General features: G+C 35.0%; 1 protein-coding gene across 2 annotated transcripts in view; it reads left to right on the forward strand.

Moving 5' to 3' along the window:
* Window positions 1-25670, forward strand: part of LOC149802081 (uncharacterized) — a 91011-nt gene extending 65341 nt beyond the window's left edge. For both annotated transcript variants that reach the window (XM_089956479.1, XM_089956480.1), the window contains 4 exons: window positions 9187-9305; window positions 13599-13747; window positions 19963-20042; window positions 24921-25670. In XM_089956479.1, the coding sequence (XP_089812605.1) occupies window positions 9187-9305; window positions 13599-13747; window positions 19963-20042; window positions 24921-24974 (402 nt within the window). In that variant the 3' untranslated portion in view covers window positions 24975-25670. The remainder of the gene's footprint in view (window positions 1-9186; window positions 9306-13598; window positions 13748-19962; window positions 20043-24920) is intronic.
* Window positions 25671-26216: the final 546 nt, after the last annotated feature.

Consider the following 26216-nt stretch of genomic DNA (forward strand, 5'->3'; position numbering starts at 1 on the left):
TGTCCAGTTACCCAATGGAGAGGTTCTAGCTATGACCAGATTGGTCTCTAAAGTGCAAATAAATAAATGGAATAGCTTCATGGATTTAGAAAATGGGCAACTTAAGGTTGAAAAGTGGGGCCAATCTGGTCATAGTGAGTCACTTTATTTGCTCTGCATGTCAAAATTTGTATTCAGTAACTTCATCCTAAATAATTAACCTCATCTGTAAGTGATTAACCTCATCTCTTAGTATTTAACATCATCTCTTAGTAATTAACCTCATCTCTAAGTAATTAACCTCATCTCTACGTGATTAACCTCATCTCTTAGTAATTAACCTCATCTCTTAGTAACTAACCTCATCTCTAAGTAATTAATCTCATCTCTAAGTAATTAACCTCATCTCTAAGTGATTAACCGCATCTCTAATCAATTTGGAAACCTGATTTTGAAAAGTGATATAATATCTGTGTTCTTGATGATTGGTACGATGCCATTAAATTAAAAAAATTAAGTTGCAGAAGTGTCCTCTAAAATACATATCCAGCAATTCTTTCTTTGTGCTGAACAATACTAATTACAAAGCAACTGTTATATCAGAAAAAAACAATTGTTAGCAAAAGCAACTGTTGTTTTAATATTGTCAAAATAAAGGTGGCAAGTGTACTGCATAACTGTCACTCTGGAAAACTCTGGCTAGGTTACAAGGCACTGGCATACTATGGGTAAATGGTGCACAGGGCAATAATGATGGCCTAAAGGTGTTTTGGTGCCCCAAAACCTCTGGCACCCATAGTTTTGACACCCCTAAGCCCTCTGGCACCCAGGGCAACCACCCCATCCAGTCCCCTGTTAGCGCACTACTGGCACAAGGAACATTACATTGGCAGTGTTGGAGTGAGGATGTGCACTTTGGGATTTGTGCAAAATAGACACCATGTCCTGCAGAGAAAAAAGAGATTTAATTTACAAAACATTGCTTCAAAAATTTAATAAGATGCATGTTTCTACTTTTACAATTCAGCACAAATTTTTTTTAAATGTCTAAATTACTTAATGATTGTTTTATGAAACTTAGCATAATATATATATATATATATATATATATATATATATATATATATATATATATATATATATATATATATATATATATATATATCACCCTTCAGATTACTATGCTCGTATCTATTTGTCCCCATTCTCCTAATTCATTATATGGCACAACTTGGGATTGTTTAGAAATAATCGTGTACTCAGTATATCCTGTAATATTTCTTAGTTGAGATGTCAAGAATTAGTGCCCATACAAATGAATTGTAGCAGTCTTGATCAAAATATGAAACAGATTTAAATGACTTATGTGAGGCTACTTCCCATGTTGTCAAATCTCAGGATCGACCAATGTTGGTATGTGAGAGAGCTTGCCAGTAGCTTCCAGTGAGGCAGTGGTTCTTACTGGAGTTTTCCTGGGTTCTTCCTCCACCAGTTTTACTGGCTGCTATGCATTGCCTGTTATTTGCTGAAAAATGGTGTTAGACCATCAACAACAACAAGAGAACAACAATCCACCCATTTTATTAACATAAATATGTAGTCACTGCGATTTTCATAAGAGTCATTTGTAAGGGCAGCAAAGTTTCGCCTTGACTGAAGACGATAATGATGCAGGGTTCCCACGCTACCAGGAAAACAGGAAAATGTCGAGAGAAATGATAATTTTTTCCCCTGACAGTAAAAGTCCTTGAATTTTGCAAATATTGACGAAAGTCGGGAAAAACCTGTGAATTTTCCTCCACAACTTGATGCCTGAAACAGTTATGTAATTGAGTCGTAACTGAACTGATCGTGAGTTAAATTTATAGAGTTCTAACCAGAATATTAGGAGGTTGCAGTACGGATCATTTGGGTGCTTGCCATTAATATATTTGTTGAGACAATCTAAACGCTGAATGGATTAGACTTTGTTTCACGGACCAGTCTAGCATCACAAGAGATCACCATAGTGGCATTAAAGCATATCTGCTTAGGGGGCGCTCACCAGTTATGTACTTTTGAGAGAGTGACATATGTAAGGTGAAATTGTTTGCATTTGAAACATGCACAGTGGAGAGAATGTTGAATATCTCTTTGCTACTTTGATGTAATGTGGCTGACATTCTTTGGATATTGTACTTATGGAAATTGTACATGATCTAAGCACACTGCTAACTAAAATGACTGCTCCCTCATTTTCAGATATTTTAGAAAAAAATGAAAGTCTTGTACTGGTTGTAATAAAACTACAAAAACAAAAGAGCACAAAATTCTCTATATTTTTTCCGAGACCAACTGCCGGAGTTTTATTGTATCATGTGACTACCATGTTGACATTGCTCTCTCATGCAGGGAGCATACAAAGCAGGGAACCGTCTACTCTGCTTGATGAATCAGACTGGCAAAGTTTCTTGTAGTTGTTTTCGAAATAAATATGTTGAGAACTATATGTTCATTCTGGTTTTTACAAAAGGTGTCAGACTTTCATTTAATATAATTGAAATTTTGTACAACAACATTAAATAGGAGTTTGTTGTCATCACGTGACTATTGAACTTCTGATGTCATTGCTTGAGATTTGTAAAGTCATGTGACTATTAACGCAAATGGTGAGTACCAGGTCATGTGTCATCTATTCTGAGTTTCGTCTGTTCTGTCATTGGATTAAAGAAAAAAATTATAATAATTTTTTTTGCCAATTTTGAGAAAATAAATAATTTGTCTATCAATTTCATGCAGGTATAAGTTGATATAACAGTTTAAATTTGTTAGGGCCGCTAGTAAGCTATCTTACGGTGGTGGCAGATTCAGAATTTTTGATATGTATTTGCTCTGTACCCACACTCCATCAAAAATGTCCAAATGTGAAAAAATGATGAATATTTGGAGGAAATCTGGATTAGAAAGATTTTTAATCTCTGAGCTGAACTTTGGTGTGAAACTAATACACAGTGACATACATGTAGCTTAAAGCATTGGTTTCAGATCTTAAATGGAATGCAGGAGAAATATGAAATTGTCGTCCCTTTATTATATATTAAGAAACGATAAGAGCCCATGTATCAGTACAGGTTTGGGGACTGGTTTATTGAACTACAAGAAGAGAAGTTAATTTTACAGAAAATTCAGGCCTTGTTTATACAACATTATTTAATTTTGAAGGGCTTTTGTCAAAATTTAGATCAAACCTTTTGTAAATGTCTTTGAATGATGGGATTTTTAAACAAATTGTCTTAAGAAGTTTAGGTTGCTTGAAAAATCTTGTTTGAGATTTTATTTGCGCACATAAATTCAGGGTTAAAATGTTTTTGTTACAACATAAGATTCTAATACTTTACATTTATTGTTTTTTTTTCATACTGTGATAGGAAGTGTTTACTTTGTATGACATGCACATGTATTGCTCTAGAATTAAAGGTTTGAAAGGAAACAAAATATTGTATGCTCATTATGTTGTTTCCAATGTAGCAACATATTGTAGGTCAGTAAAGTTAGAATTTGTATTCTGTACATTGAAATGGCTTTAAATGCCAATTTATAGGAATATAGTCAGATTTGTTGTATGTGACTCATTTTATGGTTTTGTACATGATCATCTTTTCTGACATATATGTTTTGGAGAGTCTTGAAAGAGAAAGATCTTCAGATTTGGAAAATGCATGTTTTATAATCCAAAATGTTCTTTAATTCCATTCAGTAATAGTCATATGTTAACCTTGAAAAAAAATTAATTTCATCCTGGAAAAGACATGGAAATTTATATTTAGAAAAGTGGGGTAACCATGATGATGGAATGGCATTGAATTGTAGCCTGAAACTTCCCTCATACTGTTGAAGTATTGTTGAAGGCATTGAAGAGGAGAATTGGCCCATGTATCCTAATTACATGCTTATAAGTCAAATCCTACTACAGACTGCACAGACCCAGATTAGCTGTCACATAATTTACCAGCATATCAGGGTTTGTGTAGTTTGTTATGAGTAATTATAAAACAAATGATATAGGTCTTGATCTGAAGGTGCATTATGTGACTGCAGATCAGGATCTTTGTTATTTGCAGTTTGCCTTGACTTAAAAATGAGTACATATAGTGCCCAAACCTGGCTGAAACAACATTTGGAAAGTTTGTAACTATTTCTGAAGTGGTAAACTGTACATCCAAAGTCACTTTTATTAAGCATTTTTTAAACATTTATTAAATAAAAGGCAAGTGAAAATGAAGCGTAAGTTATGTAACATTGCCTTTCCTATACAACATTGCGTGGAGGCACAGATGCTTCATTTAACTAAGTAGGCTGTTACAAAGACACAAAAGGATTGGATTTATTGGTTGGTAAAGCAGTGAGATTAGTAAAGAAAGGCAAGTATTATCGTGTGACAAAGGTATCTTATTCTAATTTCGTCAGCTAGAGCCAGTTAATTTTTTTTTATAATGAAAATAAAATCTTCAGCAATAATGCTGACTTTGTTCCAACCTGGTGAGGGTTCATCTTGTGGTTCAAGTTTTATCTAGTTGCATTGTATCCTCACTACATATCTCTGAACATTTAGTTCCAGATTGGTTTATTTATATGATTACAACCATTAGAGCTTGAAAGTTGTCTTTTTGTTAAATATCAGTGAGCCAATATACCAGCATGTAGTGCATTTAAATATCAATCAGATTATGCTAAAAATGTTTCTAATTGCTGATATTGCTGTCTTAATTTACAACTAATCATTCCAATTCCATTGCAATTACCTTTCCATCCATTAAGCTCTTGGTGTAATCATCTACCTATTTTTCCGTGAATTACATCTTGGGCTTACCTGCATTGTTGTTGTTGAGTTTAATTATAGTGGCGTGCACACAATTGTGCATGTGCCACTTTCTTCTGACTGCACCGCAGCCTGCTAGTTGTTCCTGGGGAAGGGAATGGTGCCACCTCCCCCAGGCTTTTATGGATTCAAGGAACCCTGATAGTTGGGCCTCAGTCTGTGGGTCCATAAAGGTCCCTTACAGTTGAATGGTTGGCTGTCATTAGTGGGAAGGAGAGCTCGGGAATGGTCCTGCTTGCTTTACATCGCTGGTTTCTTGTTGCATTTGCCTGGTGTTTGTTGCGAATTTTTTTTTTCAATTTCTTTTCTTCTTCTTCAAAATGTTCTAAAAAAAGGGGGGGGGGAATGTTCTATGCTGTTTATAGAGGTTCTTAGCAGAAATCATGTATGAAGAGAGATTTTCAAGGTTATTATGGTTTTACTAGTCGAGGTGTTTAGGGTGTGCTTCCTACGTTATGTTATTTATAAGTTTTTAGATATTGCCTCTTTAAGTTATTTATTTATTAATGGTTTTAGAGACTGAATGTTATTTATACTTTATATAGCAAGAGACTGGAGTCCTAGCCAATTACACGGTTCGTTAAGGGCATCTAGGACCGGAGTCCTAGCTGATTACTCGGTTCGTTAAGGACATCTAGGACATCCGATTTTGCGGTTTCCTTAGTTTTTTATAGGTGCTTCGTAAGTGAATTATTTATTAATACTTTTATAAAACTAAATGATATGGGTTTTTATTTGTAGGCTTCTAAATTTATTTAGCTAGTTACTGGGTCTTTTGGTTTTGTGGTGATAGTAATTATATTTTGTTCCTAATTCCTGCTGAGTCTATGAATTGATTTATATTTTTATATGCTGATTGTTTATTTTTATTAGAGTCCATAAGTAACTCTGGGTACGTGTGTGGTGATCCAATCTCTTTTTGGTTTTTGATAAATATTTTCCGAGCGGGTTGATATTTTGGGCATATATTGAATACATGGTGTAGATCTTCGGTGGTGTGGCAGTTAAAGCAGTTAATGGTTGCTGGTTTGGGTCCTATAAACCTTCCAAAACTGCTTGCTAGTTTAGTTTTTCCAGTTATTATCCTGTTTATGGTTTTCTGTTCTAAATAGGTACCCTTAGGTGGCTGTATGTTCCTATCTACGTTTTTGGGTTTTTCACAGTGCTTTTTACCTTTTGTGGAGGAGTTCCAAAAATCTTGCCATGTTTGGTCTATATATGTTTGTGCGAAGCTTATTGCTTCTGTAGAGCTATAGTTAAGCTTGATAGAGTTTTGATCTCCTAGTTTGATTTGTGCAACTTTGCTGTTTCGTTGCCAGAGATTCCAGTGTGCGACGGTATCCACATGAGCTCAACTAATTGATGTGCTTTGATGATATCGTCGATTAATTGGCATGCTCTGTCGAGGAATTGTTCCCTAGAGTGTGTATTGCGATTTTGGATCGATTTGATAATGCTTAGGGAATTGCTTATAATGACTGCTTTAGGTATTTGGTTGTCTTTGATCCATTGTAGTGATTCAAGTATAGCCCAGAATTCAGTGGTGTAAATGGAGCAATAGTCAGGTAATCTGGATCCCGTTTGTGTATTGAATTCGGGGATGTCTTTTGCTGCTGCTGTTCTTGGTGGGTTGTTTGTTTTTGATCCATCAGTATATATTTTAACATAGTGTGTGTATTTATGGTTGATTTCGTTTACCAGTACAGGTTTTAGTAAGTTTTCTTGTCCTTCTTTATTGCCTAATTTGGTAGCTTCAATGTTAATCCTTGGTGGTTTTTGTAATCATGGTGATATGTTCTGGTCTGTATTGTTTGTTACCTGTTTTTTTAGTAGAGGTATCTTTTCTCTTAGTTCAAGGATTACTTTGCCACTTGGTGTGGTTGGTATGATTTTGGGTTTGAAGACAACTTTACACTTATTGATAGCTGTTTTGGTGGGATGGTTGTCTGGGTGGGTATCTAATCGAATGGAGTATCGGAGGAGCAGTTCTTGCCTACGTAATTTTAAGGGTAGTTCTCCTGATAGTGTTTGTAGTTCTTCTAATGATGTTGAGGGGAGTGTTCCTGTGCATAATAGTAAGGCTTTTCTCTGGATAGTGTCAAGTTTTTGTAGTACAGGTTGCTTAGCCGAGTTATATGCTTGGCAACCGTAATCCAGTTTTGATCTAATTAGGGTTTTATATATCGTGAGGAGAGTTTTCTGGTTGGATCCCCAGTCAGTCCCTGTGATGTTCCTGAGTAAATTGAGATCTTTGTTACAATGCTGGGTTAGTTGTTCAGTGTGCTGTTTCCATGTGAGGTGGTTGTCAAAGAACATTCCTAGGAATTTTACTACTGTTACGTATTTGATTAATTGATTTTGTATATAGAAGTTTGGATAGACTAGGTTGTTATTTCGTTTGGGGGTGAATATGATTGCCACAGTTTTTTCATGAGATATTTTGAAACTCCATTTGTCAGCCCATCTCCCTATGTTGTCTTTAACTACTGTGTTATTGGCAGGATTTCCGTTCCTCCATATGCCACTATCATCTGCAAATTGTGACAAGTTTATTTTTGCAGAGGCTACATTGAGGTCAAGGTCGTTTACCATTAGGTTAAATAGTAGGGGACTTATTACACTGCCATGCGGTGTTCCATTTTCAAGTGAAAATACTTCCGAATGGGTGTTGCCTATTCTTGTGGTAATTTTCCGGCCTGCATGTCGATTTTTTGAAGAATAGAAAATGAAGCAATTATACATTTTGTTTCATATTTTTAATATCATCTCTTTAATGCCACACATTATATAAATTTGAGAATATTATAGAAAGGAAGCCTTATGTCTTACAGTAATGTAAGAGCATCAGATGTCTAATTCAGGATGGAACTCAGATGTTAAAGTCCTAAAATGGTAGCTGATTAGATTTAAAAATTCATATTTCTTGTGTTAAAAAAGTTGTGATTTGAGGCTATAGATGCAATCAGTGCAAAAAGTTATTTTATCTTGAAAAAGAACAAAACATTTTGTTTTAAGACATGAGAACCAGTAAATAACCTCATCCCTTTTGTTTTCTTCTGTTTTAAATGTGCTAGGAAATGATTGGAGAAAATATTCAATTATTTTGGTGGTATTCAATATTTTAACCATTCTATCCTATCAATGAATTCTGTACATTTGTATAATGTAATGGTCCTTAGCATTAATGTGTTGAATAATAGGCATCCTCAGCTGTACAAGGCATCCTCAGCTGTACCAGGCATCCTCAGCTTTACAAGGCATCTTCAGCTGTACCAGGCATTGAAGCTAGGCTTGCAGAGTTATAGAGTGAGAATTATGGCCATGCTATCCTGACCCCAATTTCACAAAATTTCACAAAATATTGTATGTATTGCGCGTTACCACATTCAGATCTGTTATAGGATGCACATCTGTGGAACATTGTTTAATTGTATCATGTCATGCCCACAATCAACTGAATGCATGAAAATTTATTTGGAAGCCCTTACTTTGTTTATATTTTAAATTTTCACTTAAGTTTTGAAAATTCATCCTTTACTCCCCATAAATTTTCATTGATAGATCTACTGCTTACAACACTGGGATTTTTTCAGATGGTGAGATGACAGAAAAGATGGAAAATACATTTATAACTAGGAAATTGCAGCTACAAATATTTTTTATTCATTAAAATAAAGAGTTGATGAATTCCTGAAATAAAGTTGTTAAAATTTCCTCAGTGAATAAAACAATAATTTTTGTCCTTGCTGCAGGTATCATCCTGTGGAGTATTTTGCATCATGTCAAATTTAGTCATTGTGGTAATTTCTTCCCACTAACTAAGAATACCTTTGATATTAGAAGAGTTTCTTGGATACTAATGGCTGTACTTTTGTGAAACTTGATATGTGATATATCCTGGTGAGAACTACAACACCTTACCAAATGTAGGGCACCATAATCTGCTTTCCATTCCTTACTGACTGTGTACACCTTATACATTTCATTAAGTTTCAAAGACTGTGTTTCTGGTATATTCCTGACTTGATGCCATAATTTTTCCAGAGGAGGGTTATACCAAAGAAGAATGCCTCCCAGCTAATATCTATGACTTAGTTTGTTTTCATTGTTACTCAGAATTTATCTCATTGCCATTGATGAATACCAACTGCTTGGATTGTAAAAATATGCAAAGCATGCTGTCTTCTGTCAGCTCCAGTTTTAAGCTTCATGCAAAATTTATAGCAGGCAATACATTAAATTCAAGGTTCTTGTGATTTAAGTAAATAATTTATTTAAAAATAAGGGTCATTGCATCAATGCATTAATAAACCCAAACATTTATTTTGTGACTAATCCATCTATTTCAGAATACAAACCTGGAGGCATTTGAAAGAATCATGGCAGAGCTGCAGAGTAGCCATTCCCGCCTCGCAGAGACATCAAAACTTGGCCGGTGTGCTGCTGTGTATAATGGTGACTTCTACAGGTATATATCTTTGTGTATTAAGCACATAGGGTAAACCCTCAATCCCCACACACCTCCAGCCATGACTAGTATTTTGCTTAGTGTCTTCTACAGGTATATAACTTGCTCAATGTGATAGTGTCTTCTACAGGCATATAGCTTGCTCAGTGTGATAGTGTTTTCTACAGGTAAGTAACTTGCTCATTATGATAGTCTCCTGCAGGTATATATCTTGCTTAGTGTGATAATGTCTTCTACAGGCATATAGCTTGCTCAGTGTGATAGTGTCTTCTGCAGGTATATAACATGCTTGGTGTGATAGTGTCTTCTACAGGTATATAACATGCTTGGTGTGATAGTGTCTTCTACAGGTATATAGCTTGCTCAGTGTGATAGTGTCTTCTACAGGTATATAACATGCTTGGTGTGATAGTGTCTTCTACAGGTATATAGATTGCTCAGTGTGATAGTGTCTTCTACAGGTATATAGCTTGCTCATTGTGATAGTGTCTTCTACAGGTATATAACATGCTTGGTGTGGTAGTGTCTTCTACAGGTATATAGCTTGCTCAGTGTGCTAGTGTCTTCTACAGGTATATAACTTGCTTGGTGTGATAGTCTTCTACAGGTATATAGCTTGCTCAGTGTGATAGTGTCTTCTACAGGTATATAGCTTGCTCAGTGTGATAGTGTCATCTACAGAAATATAACTTGCTCAGTGTGATAGTGTCTTCTACAGGTATATATATTGCTCAATGTGATAGTGTCTTCTACAGGTATATAACTTGCTCAGTGTGATAGTGTTTTCTACAGTTGAATTACTTGCTCAGTGTGATAGTGTCTTCTACAAGTATATAACTTGCTCAGTGTGATAGTATCTTCTACAGGTATATAACTTGCTCGGTGTGAGAGTGTCTTCTACAGTTATATAGCTTGCTCAGTGTGATAGTGTTTTCTACAGTTATATAACTTGCTCAGTGTGATAGTGTCTTCTACAAGTATATAACTTGCTCAGTGAACTTGCTTAGTGTGATAATGTCTTCTACAGGTATATAGCTTGCTCAGTGTGATAGTGTCTTCTACAGGTATATAACTTGCTTGGTGTGAGAGTGTCTTCTACAGTTATATAGCTTGCTCAGTGTGATTTGTCTTCTACAGGTATATAGCTTGCTCTGTGTGTTAGTGTCCTCTACAGGTATATAGCTTGCTCAGTGTGATAGTGTTTTCTTCAGGTATATAACTTGCTGTTTTTTTCAAGTACATAGGATAACCCCTCCTTCCCCACTGAGATCTCCCCTATGTACCAGTGTTCTTCTCTTTGTAAGGGAGACATATACAGGTATGTAACTTATTCAAAGTGTGTATTAAGTGCACGGGATAACAACTTCCCCAACAGACCGCTAAACTTGCCCATTGTTCATTTTGCTTGAGGGAGACTTTATAACTAAATCTGTATATTAAGCACATAGAGAATGGGTCCTGTCTGTCAGAGACCTTAAACCTTGGCCAGGTGCTGTTTTCTATGGAGAGGGCTTCTGCAGGTGGGTACTTGAAGTGTGCATTAAGCACATAGGATAATTGGTCCTGCCTCACAGAGACCTTAAACCTTGGCCAATGTGCTACTTTCTAGAGGAGACTTCTGCTTGTGAGTAACTTAAAGTATGCTTTAAGCACACAGGATAATTGCCTCTGCTCAATACAGACCTCTCCAATCTCCATCATGTGATATTTCTACAGGTAGGGAACTCGGCTATAAAGATAAGATGTTAATTTAAACTCATTGGAAAGCTGATACAATTTTGGAAAGAAGATCACATTTGCATAGAGAAAAGAAACTGGCAGAAGTGATTCAGAATACAAGCCATGATCACTGTCTGTGTGTGTGTGTGTTTGTGTGTGTGCATGCATGCATGTGAGTCATAGCATCATGAGGCAGAAAAGTTGCTGGCATTATAATAACAGTTTATGTCATGCAGGTTGGTACAAATTACTCACCATTCCAATGAAGAAATATTTTCTTAGCATCTTGTTAGTTTGCAGATTTAGGTTATACAAAAGCTTTCCAACACTGCTTTTGCTATTACTGTTACTGCTCCCTCTATAGGCCAGGGTTCCTTGAATAACCCAGATGTAGCCTCCCTGTATAGGCCTGGGTACATTGAATAACCCAGATGTAGCCTCCCTCAATAGGCCTGGGTACATTGAATAACCCAGATGTAGCCTCCCTCTATAGGCCTGGGTACATTGAATAACCCAGATGTAGCCTCCCTCAATAGGCCTGGGTTCCTTGAATAACCCAGATGTAACCTCCCTCTATAGGCCTGGGTACATTGAATAACCCAGATGTAGCCTCCCTTTATAGGCCTGGGTTCCTTGAATAACCCAGATGTAGCCTCCCTCTATAGGCCTGGGTACATTGAATAACCCAGATGTAGCCTCCCTCTATAGACCAGGGTTCCTTGAACAACCCAGATGTAGCCTCCCTCTGTAGGCCTGGGTTCACTGAATAACCAGATGTAGCCTCCCTCTATAGGCCTGGGTACATTGAATAACCCAGATGTAACCTCCCTCAATAGGCCTGGGTTCCTTGAATAACCCAGATGTAGCCTCCCTCTATAGGCCTGGGTTCACTGAATAACCCAGATGTAGCCTCCCTCTATAGGCCTGGGTACATTGAATAACCCAGATGTAGCCTCCCTCTATAGGACTGGGTACATTGAATAACCCAGATGTAGCCTTGTATGAGGTGATTAAGGATGCATTGAATAAACCAGATGTAAACTTTTAAGAGGTGACTTGAGGTGCATTGAATAAGCCAGATTTGGCCTTGTAAGAAATGACTAACACAGGTTACACTTTTACCCTATGTTGCATCCTGTAGTGTTCACACTGAGAAAGTCTTGAACTCATTAAAACAGTTAGATGTCTATAAAAATGACTTTCTGTTTTTGGACTTACCCTATTTTCCCCAGTGTATTATGTCTTTTAGGCGATGCCTAGTCTTACTAAGCACTATATAGCCAGGGTTGTACTGATGTGCCAATAAACGCTACATATACATGCATGATAGCATGCATAAATGCTTTGAATGCTGATTCTGCATATATCTGTACTAATGTGTACTACTACTTCTGCCACTACTACAGCAACATCAGAAACAAACAGTGGTCTCTTACTATAAAGCCCCTCATTGTACTAGTGTCCCTCACTATCAAGCCCAAATTGCACTCAGATCCCTCACTATAATCCCCATCATTGTACCCCTATCCCTCACTAAAGCCCATCAAAGCCACTCATTATACTCCAGTCCCAACAATAATTATCTTATACTCATGTTCCTCATTATAAATACCTTCATTGTACTCCTGTCCCTCACTATAAAGCCCCCATTATAATCCTGTGCCTCACTATAAAGCCCTTCATTGTACTTCCATTCCTTATTAAGAAGCCCCACATTGTACTCCTGTTTCTTAGTATAATCTCCTCATTGTAATCCTGTCCCTCATTGTACTCCCATCCCACCCTATCAAGCCCCTCATTATGCTCCTGTTTCTTACTATAAAGCTCATCATTGTAATCCTGTCCCTCATTATAAAGTCTCACTGTACTCCATCCCTCACTATAAAGCCACTCATACTCCTGTTTCTCACTACAAAGCCCCTCATTGAAATCATATCCCTCACTATAGATCCCTCATTGTACTCCTATCCCTCCCTATAAAGCCCCTCATTATACTACTGTTTCTCACTATAAAGCCCTTCATTGTAATCCTGTCCCTTGCTATAAGTCTCTCATTGTACTCCCATCCCTCAGTATAAAGTCCCTCATTGTATGCCAACCCTCAGTATAAACCCTCCTGGTAATCCTGTTGCACACTATAAAGTTCTCGTTGTGTTCTTGTACCAGTTAAAACATGGATATGGCCATGGATCTTATGGAAGTGGGATTGTTAAATAAACTTCATTCCTAATGTTGAATTGTTTTAATTTTAGTTGATGGCTAATTAATACCAACATTGTTATGAATTCACATCATTAAATACCTTCTTTTTGCAGTTTTATGAACTATTGTGAGATGGTCTTGTTAGTGTAAAGTTTTTCCATTTATAAAGAAGATGACTTCCATGAAGAGCAATCATATAAGTATAATACTTTACTAATGTTACTACTACAGTGACAAAGTTTGTAATCAAGTTCTAAATGTTAACCATTGCTGGAGAATCCTGATAACAAGTTAAGCCAACATGTTGAACCAAAGGTGTAGGCCTAATCCTTACAATGTGCAGTTATTATAAAAAATATTTTATTTTGGCAGAGGATGGATCATGGGTAGTAAGGATGACATGGTGACTGTGTTCTATGTGGATTATGGCAATATAGAGACAATACGCAGGGCCCAGACTTCTGCGACTACATCTCCCATCTGGTCCCTCCCACCAATGGCTAAACCTTTCAAGCTGACAAGTAAGTATTATCAATCTTACTCATATGTCACACACTTGTAGACTCTTAAACGTCTTGCACATATGTCACACACTGGTAGACTCTTAAACGTCTCGGGCAGTTACTGCTACCTGTTGGCTAAATCATGCATCCGCCTACATTCATGCCATGCTTCCAGCTGCCCACATTTTAGCATTGGGTACTATGACGTCCACCATCTGTTGATTGACCAATCCAGTGTCACATCTCCTAAACTGATGGCTGGAAAATCAGGAATTGTTTTGTAACATATTGCTGTTGCATTATCCATTGGCTGGGAATGGATTCTTACTTGGCTCCAGACCTTTATGTCCGTAGACAGGTTAAAGGTCTAATGTATAACAATTTCAGATATTACAATGACATTTTCAGATTATATTTTGACCAGACATTAGAAATGCACTCAAAGTAGTAATATGTATCACATATATGATGGATTTTGCATGATGACCCTTGGGTACCTGATTTGGTGTTGGGGTGAGTAGCTAGTATGGAGGTTGGGTTAGAATAGGTGATAAAAAGCATGGAGATTTAAAGTGGCAAACCACTGCAGTTGGCTTGGTATTCCCCATCACCAATTCCAACTTATATGTAGTAGGGGAATATAGTGTTACCCTTTTTCATAGATTTGCCCATCAGCACCTTCAGCCATTCATGTGCCAGATTTAAGACTGGCATTTAGGTCAGTTTCTTTTGCACTGTGGTGGGGGTATTTGTGTTCCATAAACACATTCCTAATTTTTTAAGATTCATTCACCAGTTTGGCATCATATTCGTCACGTATTAGAAAACATTGATTTGTGGTGTAGAACGTGGCTTTAGTGCAAATTTAGTTAACCCCCCCCCTCCTGCTCACTAGTATTATCCTGGAGTCCTTGCTGTTGATGCACTTAAGCAGTTTCACCTTTTCAGAAATATATTCCTTTCATAGTAATACCTGTCATTAAATTCAGACCATTAGTTTTATAAGCAAAGCATGAGTATCAAATGATAATGATATATTACCTCATACTTTTCATGGCATGCTTTCAAACAGAAGAATCCTGATCGGAAAGTTTTATGTCACTTGTTTTGACACACAAGTCTTGCTCTGCCAGTGACACTGTTGTACATACACAATGCTGAAAAAAATACATTGCAGAACAACATCAATAATGCATAGAGAATTCAAGTTTATATCATTCCTAAATCTTTTCTGTTTATCATTGCTTTGGTTTTGGAAGAGATTCTTTCTCAAAAGCTACAATTATCAGTTTAATTGGCAATATGGGTGTGAAAAATGTCAGTCCTTGAATGTACTGTTTTGGAACTTCAGAACTGTCTTGAATCCTTCCTAATTTTATTTATATAGAAGTGTAAATAATCAGGTACAAAAGAAAAAAGTTACAGGTTTTATTTTCATTTTAGTGTGACTTTTATGATTATCTAACAATTAAATAGGTAAAACTAAGTTAAAAATCAAACTTCTCATAAAGGATGATTGATTTGAAATTTTTTTAAAGTAAACTTGTTTGTTTATAGAAATTATTATGGTGATATAAAGTAAGAAAAACTATAGAAGATGCTGATTTAATTTTAAAATGTATTGTAAAAGTAGGTTTCCCTTGTAAATATGCAGAAATTAAAATATCAGAAAAACACCTGTGAACATCAGTAATAAAACAGCTCCACATAAAAATTTGTAGTGATGTACACCATTCTAAATAGTCTTACTGATGTAGTTAGTCACTGTGAGTTGGTTTGCCTCATCAGTATAGTTATTAAGGATATTTATGAGGACTCACAGAACGGAAAAGAGAATTAGTGAATTGTTTTTTTTAATCATGGTATGTATCTTTGATTCAAGTCACAAGTGATAATTGTAGGAATTAGGACACATTTTTCTATCTGTATGAATCATTGTTTGTCATTGTAAATAAGTATTGTGGTAATGACATCATTGACAGATGCATTATCTAAAAAAATGCGAGTTTGTAACACTGCGTCAAAAGAGGGCAGTTATGTATGTTTTTATTGTCCATGATTGTAGATTGTAATAATCATTTGTACACAACATATTACATAGCTAATTTTTGTCCTTGATTGTAGATTATATTTTAAGATAATGATCCCTTGAAAAAAACATGGTTTGTATGATGTCTGACAGGTTGATTCACTAAAGTTTATATAAAAAGACTGACTTTGTTTTCAGTTTGGTGTTATTTTCCTTTAAGATGATGGATTTTATTTTTTAGAAAAGGTTATTGTGACATAAGTCAAGTGGGGGGTGTATATAGGGTTGTTGACATCAAAATCATTTATTCCATAATAAAATCAGTCTTAGTGGAATCAGTTTTAGTTGTGTTTAGATTTAATATAAGAGAAATCATTTTTTAAAATTATTTATTGGAATTACGAAGTGCTTAAAGGACTGTTTGGACTAAACCACTATTTTGAGATTACTGTGAATTCATTCAAAGACAGTCTTGATTACATCATTGTAATAAAACAATACTTTTGGAACATTGACATTCAAGGCTGTTGGTACATCAGCACATTCAGTACCTGTAATTCTACAATTTTGGACTTCTGATAGAACTTTAAGTTTATTATTTGGGATTTAATTCACATTACTTAAGTTCTGTTAAATTTTCATTTATAATTTACAGAGCTAAATTATTTGAATTTTACTAAATTTGCTGTTTAACTTTTTTCTTTTATTTAGTTTACAATATTATGTATGTTTAATTTGCATTATTTCTTGGCTTTTCTTATTGATTATATGTATGTACATCTGTGTTTTGTGCTTGACATTGTCCTAAATCAAGTTAATTGTGTACCTGACCAATGACATTTATTTTGTAAACAACATAATACATAGCTAATATTTTTCTATCATTGTAGATTAAATATTCAGCTTATAATTACTAGTAAATATGTTTAATTTGAGTTAAAGATAGAGGCTTGATTCTGACCTTAGACATTTTCTAGAATGGAAAATTCCATTAAGTGACAGTGTATTTGAGAAAATGATAAGTGTGACTGAGGTTAAGTAGACGGATATATAATCTTGTTTACCTAAGAATTAGTCATTCTTGCATTAACATCTGAAACAGAATAAATCTTTTTGTTGTGTTCAGTTTTTAATTTGATTGGATTTATTTATTCAAATTATTATTCACTGGCATTATAAGGTGCTGAATAATATTCTTAGACTAAACATTAATTGGGAATTAAAGTGAATTCAGACAAGGATATTTTGGATTATATTACTGTGATACAGTAAAAGACTCAGCACATCACCACACTCCAGGCCATTGGCACATTAGCATGTTTGATGACATTCACATCAACACATTCAGTATTTGAATTTATTTGGAATATCACTGGAATTCATTTGGGACTTCAGTGACCAGCTTCTGGCTTTGGTGACTTAGCTAGGTTTATGCAGCAGTGAGGTACTTAATAGTGAGATCCATGACTATACCTGTTATGTCAGGGAACATGTTATACTGAGGTGCTTAATAATGAGATCCATGACTACCTGTGTTATGTCATGGTCCATGTTATATTGAGGTGCTTCATAGTGAGATCCATGACTATATCTGTGTTATGTCAGGGACCATGTTATACTGAGGTGCTTAATAATGAGATTCATGACTATACCTGTGTTATGTCAGGGACCATGTTATACTAAGGTGCTTAATAGTGAGATTCATGACAATGCCATTGTTATGACATGGTCCATGTTATATTGAAGTGCTTCATAGTGAGATCCATGACTATACCCATGTTATGTCATGGACCATGTTGAGGTGTTTAATAATGAGATTCATGACTGCCTTTGTTATGTCATGGTCCATGTTATATTGAGGTGATTCATAGTGAGGTCCATGACTATACCTGTGTTATGTTTGGGACCATGTTATATTGAGGTGCTTAATAGTGAGATCCATGACTATACCTGTATTATGTAATGTACATTGTTATACTGAGGTGCTTAATAGTGAGATCCATGACTATACCTGTGTTATGTAATGTACATTGTTATACTGAGGTGTTTAATAGTGAGATCCATGACTATACCTGTGTTATGTTTGGGACCATGTTATATTGAGGTGCTTAATAGTGAGATCCATGACTATACCTGTGTTATGTAATGTACATTGTTATACTGAGGTGTTTAATAGTGAGATCCATGACTATACCTGTGTTATGTAATGTACATTGTTATACTGAGGTGTTTAATAGTGAGATCCATAACTATACCCATATTATGTCTTAACTCGTTAACTCCTGGAGGATTTTGTTGTTTTTGCCTGAAATGCAAGTAGGAAACACATTTTGGATGCTATTTCTGAAATCATCCTAATACATTGATGTCCAAGAGATTTCCTGTTAATCTAATGCCTAGTTGTGTTAGCAACATCGTAAATGCGTCACAAGGGTTTAATGAGTTAATGAGGTAAATTGTTGGTCCTGAAAGATTTCATGAATTTACATACAAGTTCTCTATTTCTCATTGCAGTTTTTGACATTATACCTGCATGTTTTGGCTATTGTAAGTTGGTGATTCAGGACTTGGAGTTAGAATAATGATGAAAGCTCTATATAGGAGTTAGAATATAATTATGAAAGCTGTATGTAAAAGTTAGAATAATTATGAAAGCTGTATGTAGGAACTAGAATAATTATGAAAGCTGTATGTAGGAGTTAGAATAATTAAGAAAGCTCTATGTATGAGTTAGAATAATTATGAAAGCTGTATGTAGGAGTTAGAATAATTAAGAAAGCTCTATGTATGAGTTAGAATAATTATGAAAGCTGTATGTAGGAGTTAGAATAATTAAGAAAGCTCTATGTATGAGTTAGAATAATTATGAAAGCTGTATGTAGGAGTTAGAATAATTAAGAAAGCTCTATGTATGAGTTAGAATAATTATGAAAGCTGTATGTAGGAGTTAGAATAATTAAGAAAGCTCTATGTATGAGTTAGAATAATTATGAAAGCTGTATGTAGGAGTTAGAATAATTAAGAAAGCTCTTTGTACGAGTTAGAATAATTATGAAAGCTCTCTGTAGAGGTTAGAATAATTATGAAAGCTGTATGTAGGGGTTAGAATAATTATGAAAGCTCTCTGTAGAGGTTAGAATAATTATGAAAGCTGTATGTAGGGGTTAGAATAATTATGAAAGTTCTATGAATGAGTTATAATAATTATGAAAGCTGTATGTAGGAGTTAGAATAATTATGAAAGCTGTATGTAGGAGTTAGAATAATTAAGAAAGCTCTATGTATGAGTTAGAATAATTATGAAAGCTGTATGTAGGAGTTAGAATAATTAAGAAAGCTGTATGTAGGAGTTAGAATAATTAAGAAAGCTGTATGTATGAGTTAGAATAATTATGAAAGCTGTATGTAGGAGTTAGAATAATTAAGAAAGCTCTATGTATGAGTTAGAATAATTATGAAAGCTGTATGTAGGAGTTAGAATAATTAAGAAAGCTCTATGTATGAGTTAGAATAATTATGAAAGCTGTATGTAGGAGTTAGAATAATTAAGAAAGCTGTATGTAGGAGTTAGAATAATTAAGAAAGCTGTATGTATGAGTTAGAATAATTATGAAAGCTGTATGTAGGAGTTAGAATAATTAAGAAAGCTCTATGTATGAGTTAGAATAATTATGAAAGCTGTATGTAGGAGTTAGAATAATTAAGAAAGCTCTATGTACGAGTTAGAATAATTATGAAAGCTGTATGTAGGAGTTAGAATAATTAAGAAAGCTCTATGTATGAGTTAGAATAATTATGAAAGCTGTATGTAGGAGTTAGAATAATTAAGAAAGCTCTATGTACGAGTTAGAATAATTATGAAAGCTCTATGTATGAGTTAGAATAATTATGAAAGCTGTATGTAGGAGTTAGAATAATTAAGAAAGCTCTACGTATGAGTTAGAATAATTATGAAAACTCTGTAAGGGTTAGAATAATTATGAAAGCTCTATGTAGGAGTTAGAATAATTATGAAAGTTCTATGAATGAGTTATAATAATTAAGAAAGCTCTATGTATGAGTTAGAATAATTATGAAAGCTGTATGTAGGAGTTAGAATAATTAAGAAAGCTGTATGTAGGGGTTAGAATAATTAAGAAAGCTCTATGTAGTTCTTGATAAAGAGCCTTAATTTGCACTACAAAGTCTATCTTTTTTTTTTCAGAACCAATTTCTGACTTCAAGAATCATTTGGAATCACATCTAGTGAAGTTAGAAGTCATCCAGTCAGGCTCAGAAAGTACAGTAAGTGATATTCTCATTTGTAATTTTCTTGGGTTACTGACATTATGGTGCTGGGACTCTTATCCAGCGTTTTCACTGTTCCTTTTTGCATATGTCAACTAGTAAATATTTCTATGTCTCTGTGTGTGTATGTTTGTGTGTGTGTGTTTGTGTGTGAGAGAGAGAGCATATGTTGTTACTACTTCTTGATTGAATTCAATCTTTAAAGTGAGCATTTATTCTCAGAAACTTCAACCTTACATCATTGCAGCTGATCCAGACCTAGCACTTAGAGCATTGGTAAATTTCTTTTTGTGTCCTATAATACTGCATATGAGTCAATAGCCAAGAATTGAATGTCCAGACCTAGCACTTAGAGTAATGGTAAATTTCTTTTTTGTGTCCTATAATACTGCATATGAGTCAATAGCCAAGAATTGAATGTCCAGACCTAGCACTTAGAGTATTGGTAAATTTCTTTTTTGTGTCCTATAATACTGCATATGAGTCAATAGCCAAGAATTGAATGTCCAGACCTAGCACTTAGAGTAATGGTAAATTTCTTTTTTGTGTCCTATAATACTGCATATGAGTCAATAGCCAAGAATTGAATGTCCAGACCTAGCACTTAAGAGTATTGGTAATTTTCTTTTTTGTGTCCTATAATACTGCATATGAGTCAATAGCCAAGAATTGAATGTCCAGACCTAGCACTTAGAGTAATGGTAAATTTCTTTTTTGTGTCCTATAATACTGCATAAGAGTTGATGGCCTTTGTCTAGCCAAGAATTGAATGATCACGGTTGGGTATATATTGAAGTTTAAATTGTTATCTAATCACTCACAAAGTTAACTTAATCCTTCCAACTTTATTACTTTGTGAGTGGTTAGGTAAATTTACATATCGATAAATACACAAACATGATTATTTAATTCCTATAATGTATATTAATTCTTATGTGGAAACATTATGGCTTCTAAACCAGTCCTTGAAAATAAAGACACAATAATTCCAGTTGTTATAAATGAGCCAAATTTTCTGCAATTTGATTGCATATAAATGGTCACATGATACTGATCAAAATTTTTGTATATGTTGGTAAATTCTGCAGACTACTTTTGGTTCACAGTTACCAGGTAATTTAATGAAACCACCCTGAGGGCTGCATAAGGGCATTTTAGATGGCCCAAGGGCCACACCACCTTTGTTGTATCTTTTGACTCCTTGTCATTTTGCGGGCCACAGGATATAGCTTGGCAGGCCGCATGCAGCCCATGGGCAGTGTTAGGGACCACTGATCTATACCAACATCTTTCACCATAATAATAACAAACCCCACCCACCAACCTTTGTGATTTCTGACCAAATAATGCAACCCCCTGATTAAAATTGCTCATCAGAAGTTAAAATAATGTCATTGCACAGTCCTGTGTTTCAACACTCACCCCATTTACCAAAGAGGGGCCCCGAGTGGCCGAGTGGTGTAAAGCGCTCTCCGTTATGGATCACTGCCATCTCACCTCTGTCTGCGCAGGTTCGAGTCTCAGATTCAGCCAATGTGGGTATGTGAGAAAGCTTGCCAGTAGCTTCTCGTGGGTCGGTGGTTCTTTCCGAGGTTTTCCCGGGTTCTTCCTCCACCATTAATACTGGCCGCCATGTATAGCCTATCGTGTGCTGAAAAATGGCGTTAAACCCCACAACAACAACAACATTTACCAAAGAAAGTATATAGCAAGCTATACAAGCCAGTCTTGAGAAATTATTGCATTTTGCTTCGATAGTGTTTCACTCTGTTATTTAAAGTCTGGGTCATATGTTGAGCAATGGATCTCACTAAAAATGGACACCATTTTGCCTTTGAAAGATTGAAATGGATAGAAGGCAAGAACAACAAATGCTATATCTGCCACATTCAAGTGTAAAGTTAGAAAAAATGAGTGGCCTGTTTTAAACAGCATCAACCAATTTTTTGTATATGAAAATAATGATAATAACGAACTCCTTATATTACTGGCATAACAAGCTCTGACACTTTGCCCTATATTACGATATAAAGGATTGACTACTCTTGGCTAGTGAAGATGAGGCTATGTATTATATCGCAGTTAAGATGCTAATGAAAGAAAATTTCAGTCTACCTAAAAGTGAATGTTAATGAAATCAGCTGATATGTTGACAGAAAGAAAAATGGAATTATAAGAATTCAATGATCATGGATGGATATTTTATCATTGTGTAAATTTTACATAATCTCTCACAATGTAAGTTTAACTTACCGAAGGTAAAATTTACACATTGATAAATACCCAACCATGAACATTTAATCCTAGAAATGAAAAGAAATTATTCCGTGGAAACTAGTAGCACTTCTTAATCAATCATTGAAAATAAAGAGACAATGAACATACATTTTTCTTTGGAAACACTAGGGCTTCTTAACCTTCCATGAAAATAAAACTGAATGAACAGTAATTCTTCAGAGGAACACTAGGGCTTAACCAATCATTAAAATGAAGCACTGATGAATATTTTATATCCATGAACCTAAATTAATTTACAATATTGTCTTTGCTTTTCAACCACTGCCAGTAAGGTGATTGACATAGAAATGGTCGGCATATAACCCTCCATCCATGCTTTTGTTTGTCCATCTGCGTTTTGAACCCTCTAGCATCCGAATCTATTATTAGTTTTGAATTAAAGTTTCTGTGAAGCTTTACTTCAACAACAGCTCTGACAGGTCCAGTAATAAAGTGGTGATAAATTGGAGTTATGGTCCCTTGATCATCTTACCATTAACCTTGTTCATTTACAGCCTTGTCAAGCATCTTGCTTCCACATTTATTTATAGATTTAAATCAAATTTGCATTGAAACTTTAGCTCAGTGAGAGCTCAGATGATTTCAGTGATGAGTACATTCTGTGCATATTTCTTAGAGTTATGGTTCTTTGTCATCTTGGCATAGGAATTTCTAATGCAACTCATTGAATTAACACTGAAATTTCTTGATTAGAGTATAACCATATTTGCTCATTATTCATGCAAATATGACCCAGTATGAGTTCAATGAAGTGAATGTTCTTACAAAAAGTTTTGGTCCTAGATTGTTTTACTATTGGCATTACCCATGTGCTACCATGTGAACACTCTAAATTCCATATATATTATTAGATTTAACCAAATTTGTTGTGATGCTTTATCTCAAAACACGAGTTCAGATTATGTTGATGATGAGCACATTCTGCATTTGTTTCTTAGAGTTATGGCCCTTTTTCATTGTAGCAGTGAACTTGCAAGTGCACATTCTTGTGAATAATCGAGCATCTACAATTTTCATTTGACTTATACCAGATTTGCTATGAAATTTCATCTCAGTAAGAACTCAGATAAATTCACTGGCTAATGTTTCTGAGAGTTATTGCCCTTGATCATCTTAGAATGGCATCCCAATGGCTTGTGAACACTAGCATTCACACTCTTGGTTTGATATCAACCAAATTCACAGTGAAGCTTCAATCTGACAAGAATTGATATGAGTTTTGTGATGTCCAGATATTGGTCGTATTTTATGGAGTTATGCCTCTTGATCAACATAGATCAGGCATTTCATTGGTTTGTGTACACTCTAGCATCCATTTTGTTAAATTTTAACTAAATTGACTCTGAAGCTTGTCCTCATCAATGTCTCAGATGAGTTTATTGATAAATACAGCTTCTTACAGATCAACACTAGTGTTGGCTTTTTGTTTGATTCCAATCATATTTGCAGTTAAGCTTTGCTCATCTTTACTGATGACCAGATTCTGACACATTTATGGCCCTTGAAAGACATATGGCATAGGTATTCCACTGGGACATGAACACTAAAGCATTAGCATTTTCTGTTTGGTATCATTTGAAATGGCTGTGTAGCTTCTGCTTTATAAGACCTCGTATGACTTCACAATATACATGCTTATGGGACACACAGTACTAATGATACAGAAAAATGGGAACCAGCCTGGAAATGGGTGAACATAAAATAGAGAATATATGGGTTTGGCTGACCAGGATTGGTTAATAATGTAAGTTATGTTTTAGGAAAAAGAATCTTTTGAATCTTATCCTAGTTGTAAATGGAAAAAAATAGAGACATTGTTTTATTGATAGAATTTCAAAATTTCAGTTCTTTAACAGTCTTGAGTTTGGAACACTCATTACTAAAATTAGCACCCGACTCTTTGGTGCAGAATTGAAAGCACATGTTTCCAACACATGCAGGTCCAGAAAATGCCTTGGCTTATATCTTTTCCTCTACACAGAAGCTGGCATCTAGGTTTCATCTGTACTGATAAATATAGGTTTGATCATGAGCACTCAGAAATTTTATGTTATTTAATTTTTAATATCATGGTGTTTGCATAGGTTTACTATGGGAACTGAATTAGTACTGTGAGTCCTGTAAGTCCAGCTGCAAACAACATAGACCCTTGTATGCTGTCATGTAATGCACAAGCATATTGATGTCTGTGTTGCTTGTTCAACTGATTACTCCTAACAATGTGCATAGACCCAGATTCTCCTGGCACATAGGTGGCAGGTGTGGGTCTGTGCATTTTGTAGTTTTATTCAAGTTACAGCGAGTATGTAATGATGATCAGATTGGGACAATATTTTTTTCAGGATTGTGCAAACATTGCTTGCATGCACTTGTCCAGGACAAGTGACTTAGAAAAGTTGCTTGTCCTGATGAGCTTCTTTCTAGTCCCATCATTTTCCAGCATACAGATATAGTGCTGTAAATTTCTCCAGATAACAATTTTTTTATGTTTATTTCTCTTCTTTTTTAAATTGGTATCTTAAAATGTTAAAGAAATAGTAGATAAAGTTTTCTCTAATATCATTTCTGTCTTTCCAGGCTTATACATCTGAAGTGAGAATTGTTGAAGTCATGCCAAATTCCCAGAGTTAAGTATGCAGGAAGATTGAAAGTTCTTAGAAAAAGATACCACAGTCTTAAAGCAAAACAGTAGAAAGTATTATTGAGAGTTTTGATTGTTTGGATATCTTATTTTTATGAAATCAACCCCTTGAGGTAGAAAAATGAGATGACTAATGTATTTTCTTTCCATCTGTGGACACCGTTTTATTTTGTTTGGCCTAAATCATTTTCTTCCCATGTAATGTTTTGCATATCATTTGTAAAGACTTGTATTTATGTATTTACATTTGTGGACACAAATGTAGCTTTACAGTGAAGACACAAGATAAACAGTTGAATACGACTTTCATCAAGTTGGGAAATAGGCTGCTCACAATCATCAGTAACCTTGACAGATTACTTGTATGATGTTTGAAAAAATGAAAGAACCATATTTCACTATTCATTAACTGTGATCTTAAATTATGTAACAAAAGAAGCAAAACCCACTAGGGTAAGTAAAGGCAGCAAATAATTATTTCCTGAGAATGCATATTGAAAATTCAGAAGAAACAGTATTGTGAATTAAATCCCAAATAGTCCTAAATATTCTATCACAAGTCCAAAAGTATAGAATGTTCCGAATGAGTTCAATAATTTTGAATGTCCTGATGTACCAAGTCTTGAATGTCCTGATGTACCAAGTCTTGAATGTTCTGATGTACCAAGTCTTGAATGACCTGATGTACCAAGTCTTGAATGTTCTGATGTACCAAGTCTTGAATGACCTGATGTACTACATGATGTAATCCAGAATGTCTTTGAATGAGATCTCAATGATCCCAAAGTAGTGTTTTAGTCCAAAATGTTGACGATCCCTTTGTAATTCCAATGAATAATTTACAACACTAGGTGTTTCCATAGACATATCATAAAACAGACTTATCAGATTCAAGTAAACAGCTTGTTTAATTCTTAGAATGAAAATCAGTAGCCAGACACCCTCAGTCATGAGCATGATACAAGTCAGGTACACAATATAAATTAAATATACATAAGAATATTGTGTCCTTTCTCCTTTTCCAATTGTTGCCAGATTGGCCATAATTATGTTCCACATTATTATATTACTTTATGTATATCTGGAAGGGTTTATCTTCCCATACATATTCTCCTTAGTTGTCCAAAGAATTTCCATGTCTGTTGTTTTCACTCTATAGTTAGAATGTTTCAGAACATTCTACAACATGAAAAATGTGTGGTCTGCATTTTTAAGGGTATGTATAGTCAAAT

The sequence above is a fragment of the Sinohyriopsis cumingii genome, chromosome 4, assembly GCF_028554795.1.
Source record: "Sinohyriopsis cumingii isolate HCF-2022 chromosome 4, ASM2855479v2, whole genome shotgun sequence".
NCBI lineage: Eukaryota > Metazoa > Mollusca > Bivalvia > Unionida > Unionidae > Sinohyriopsis > Sinohyriopsis cumingii.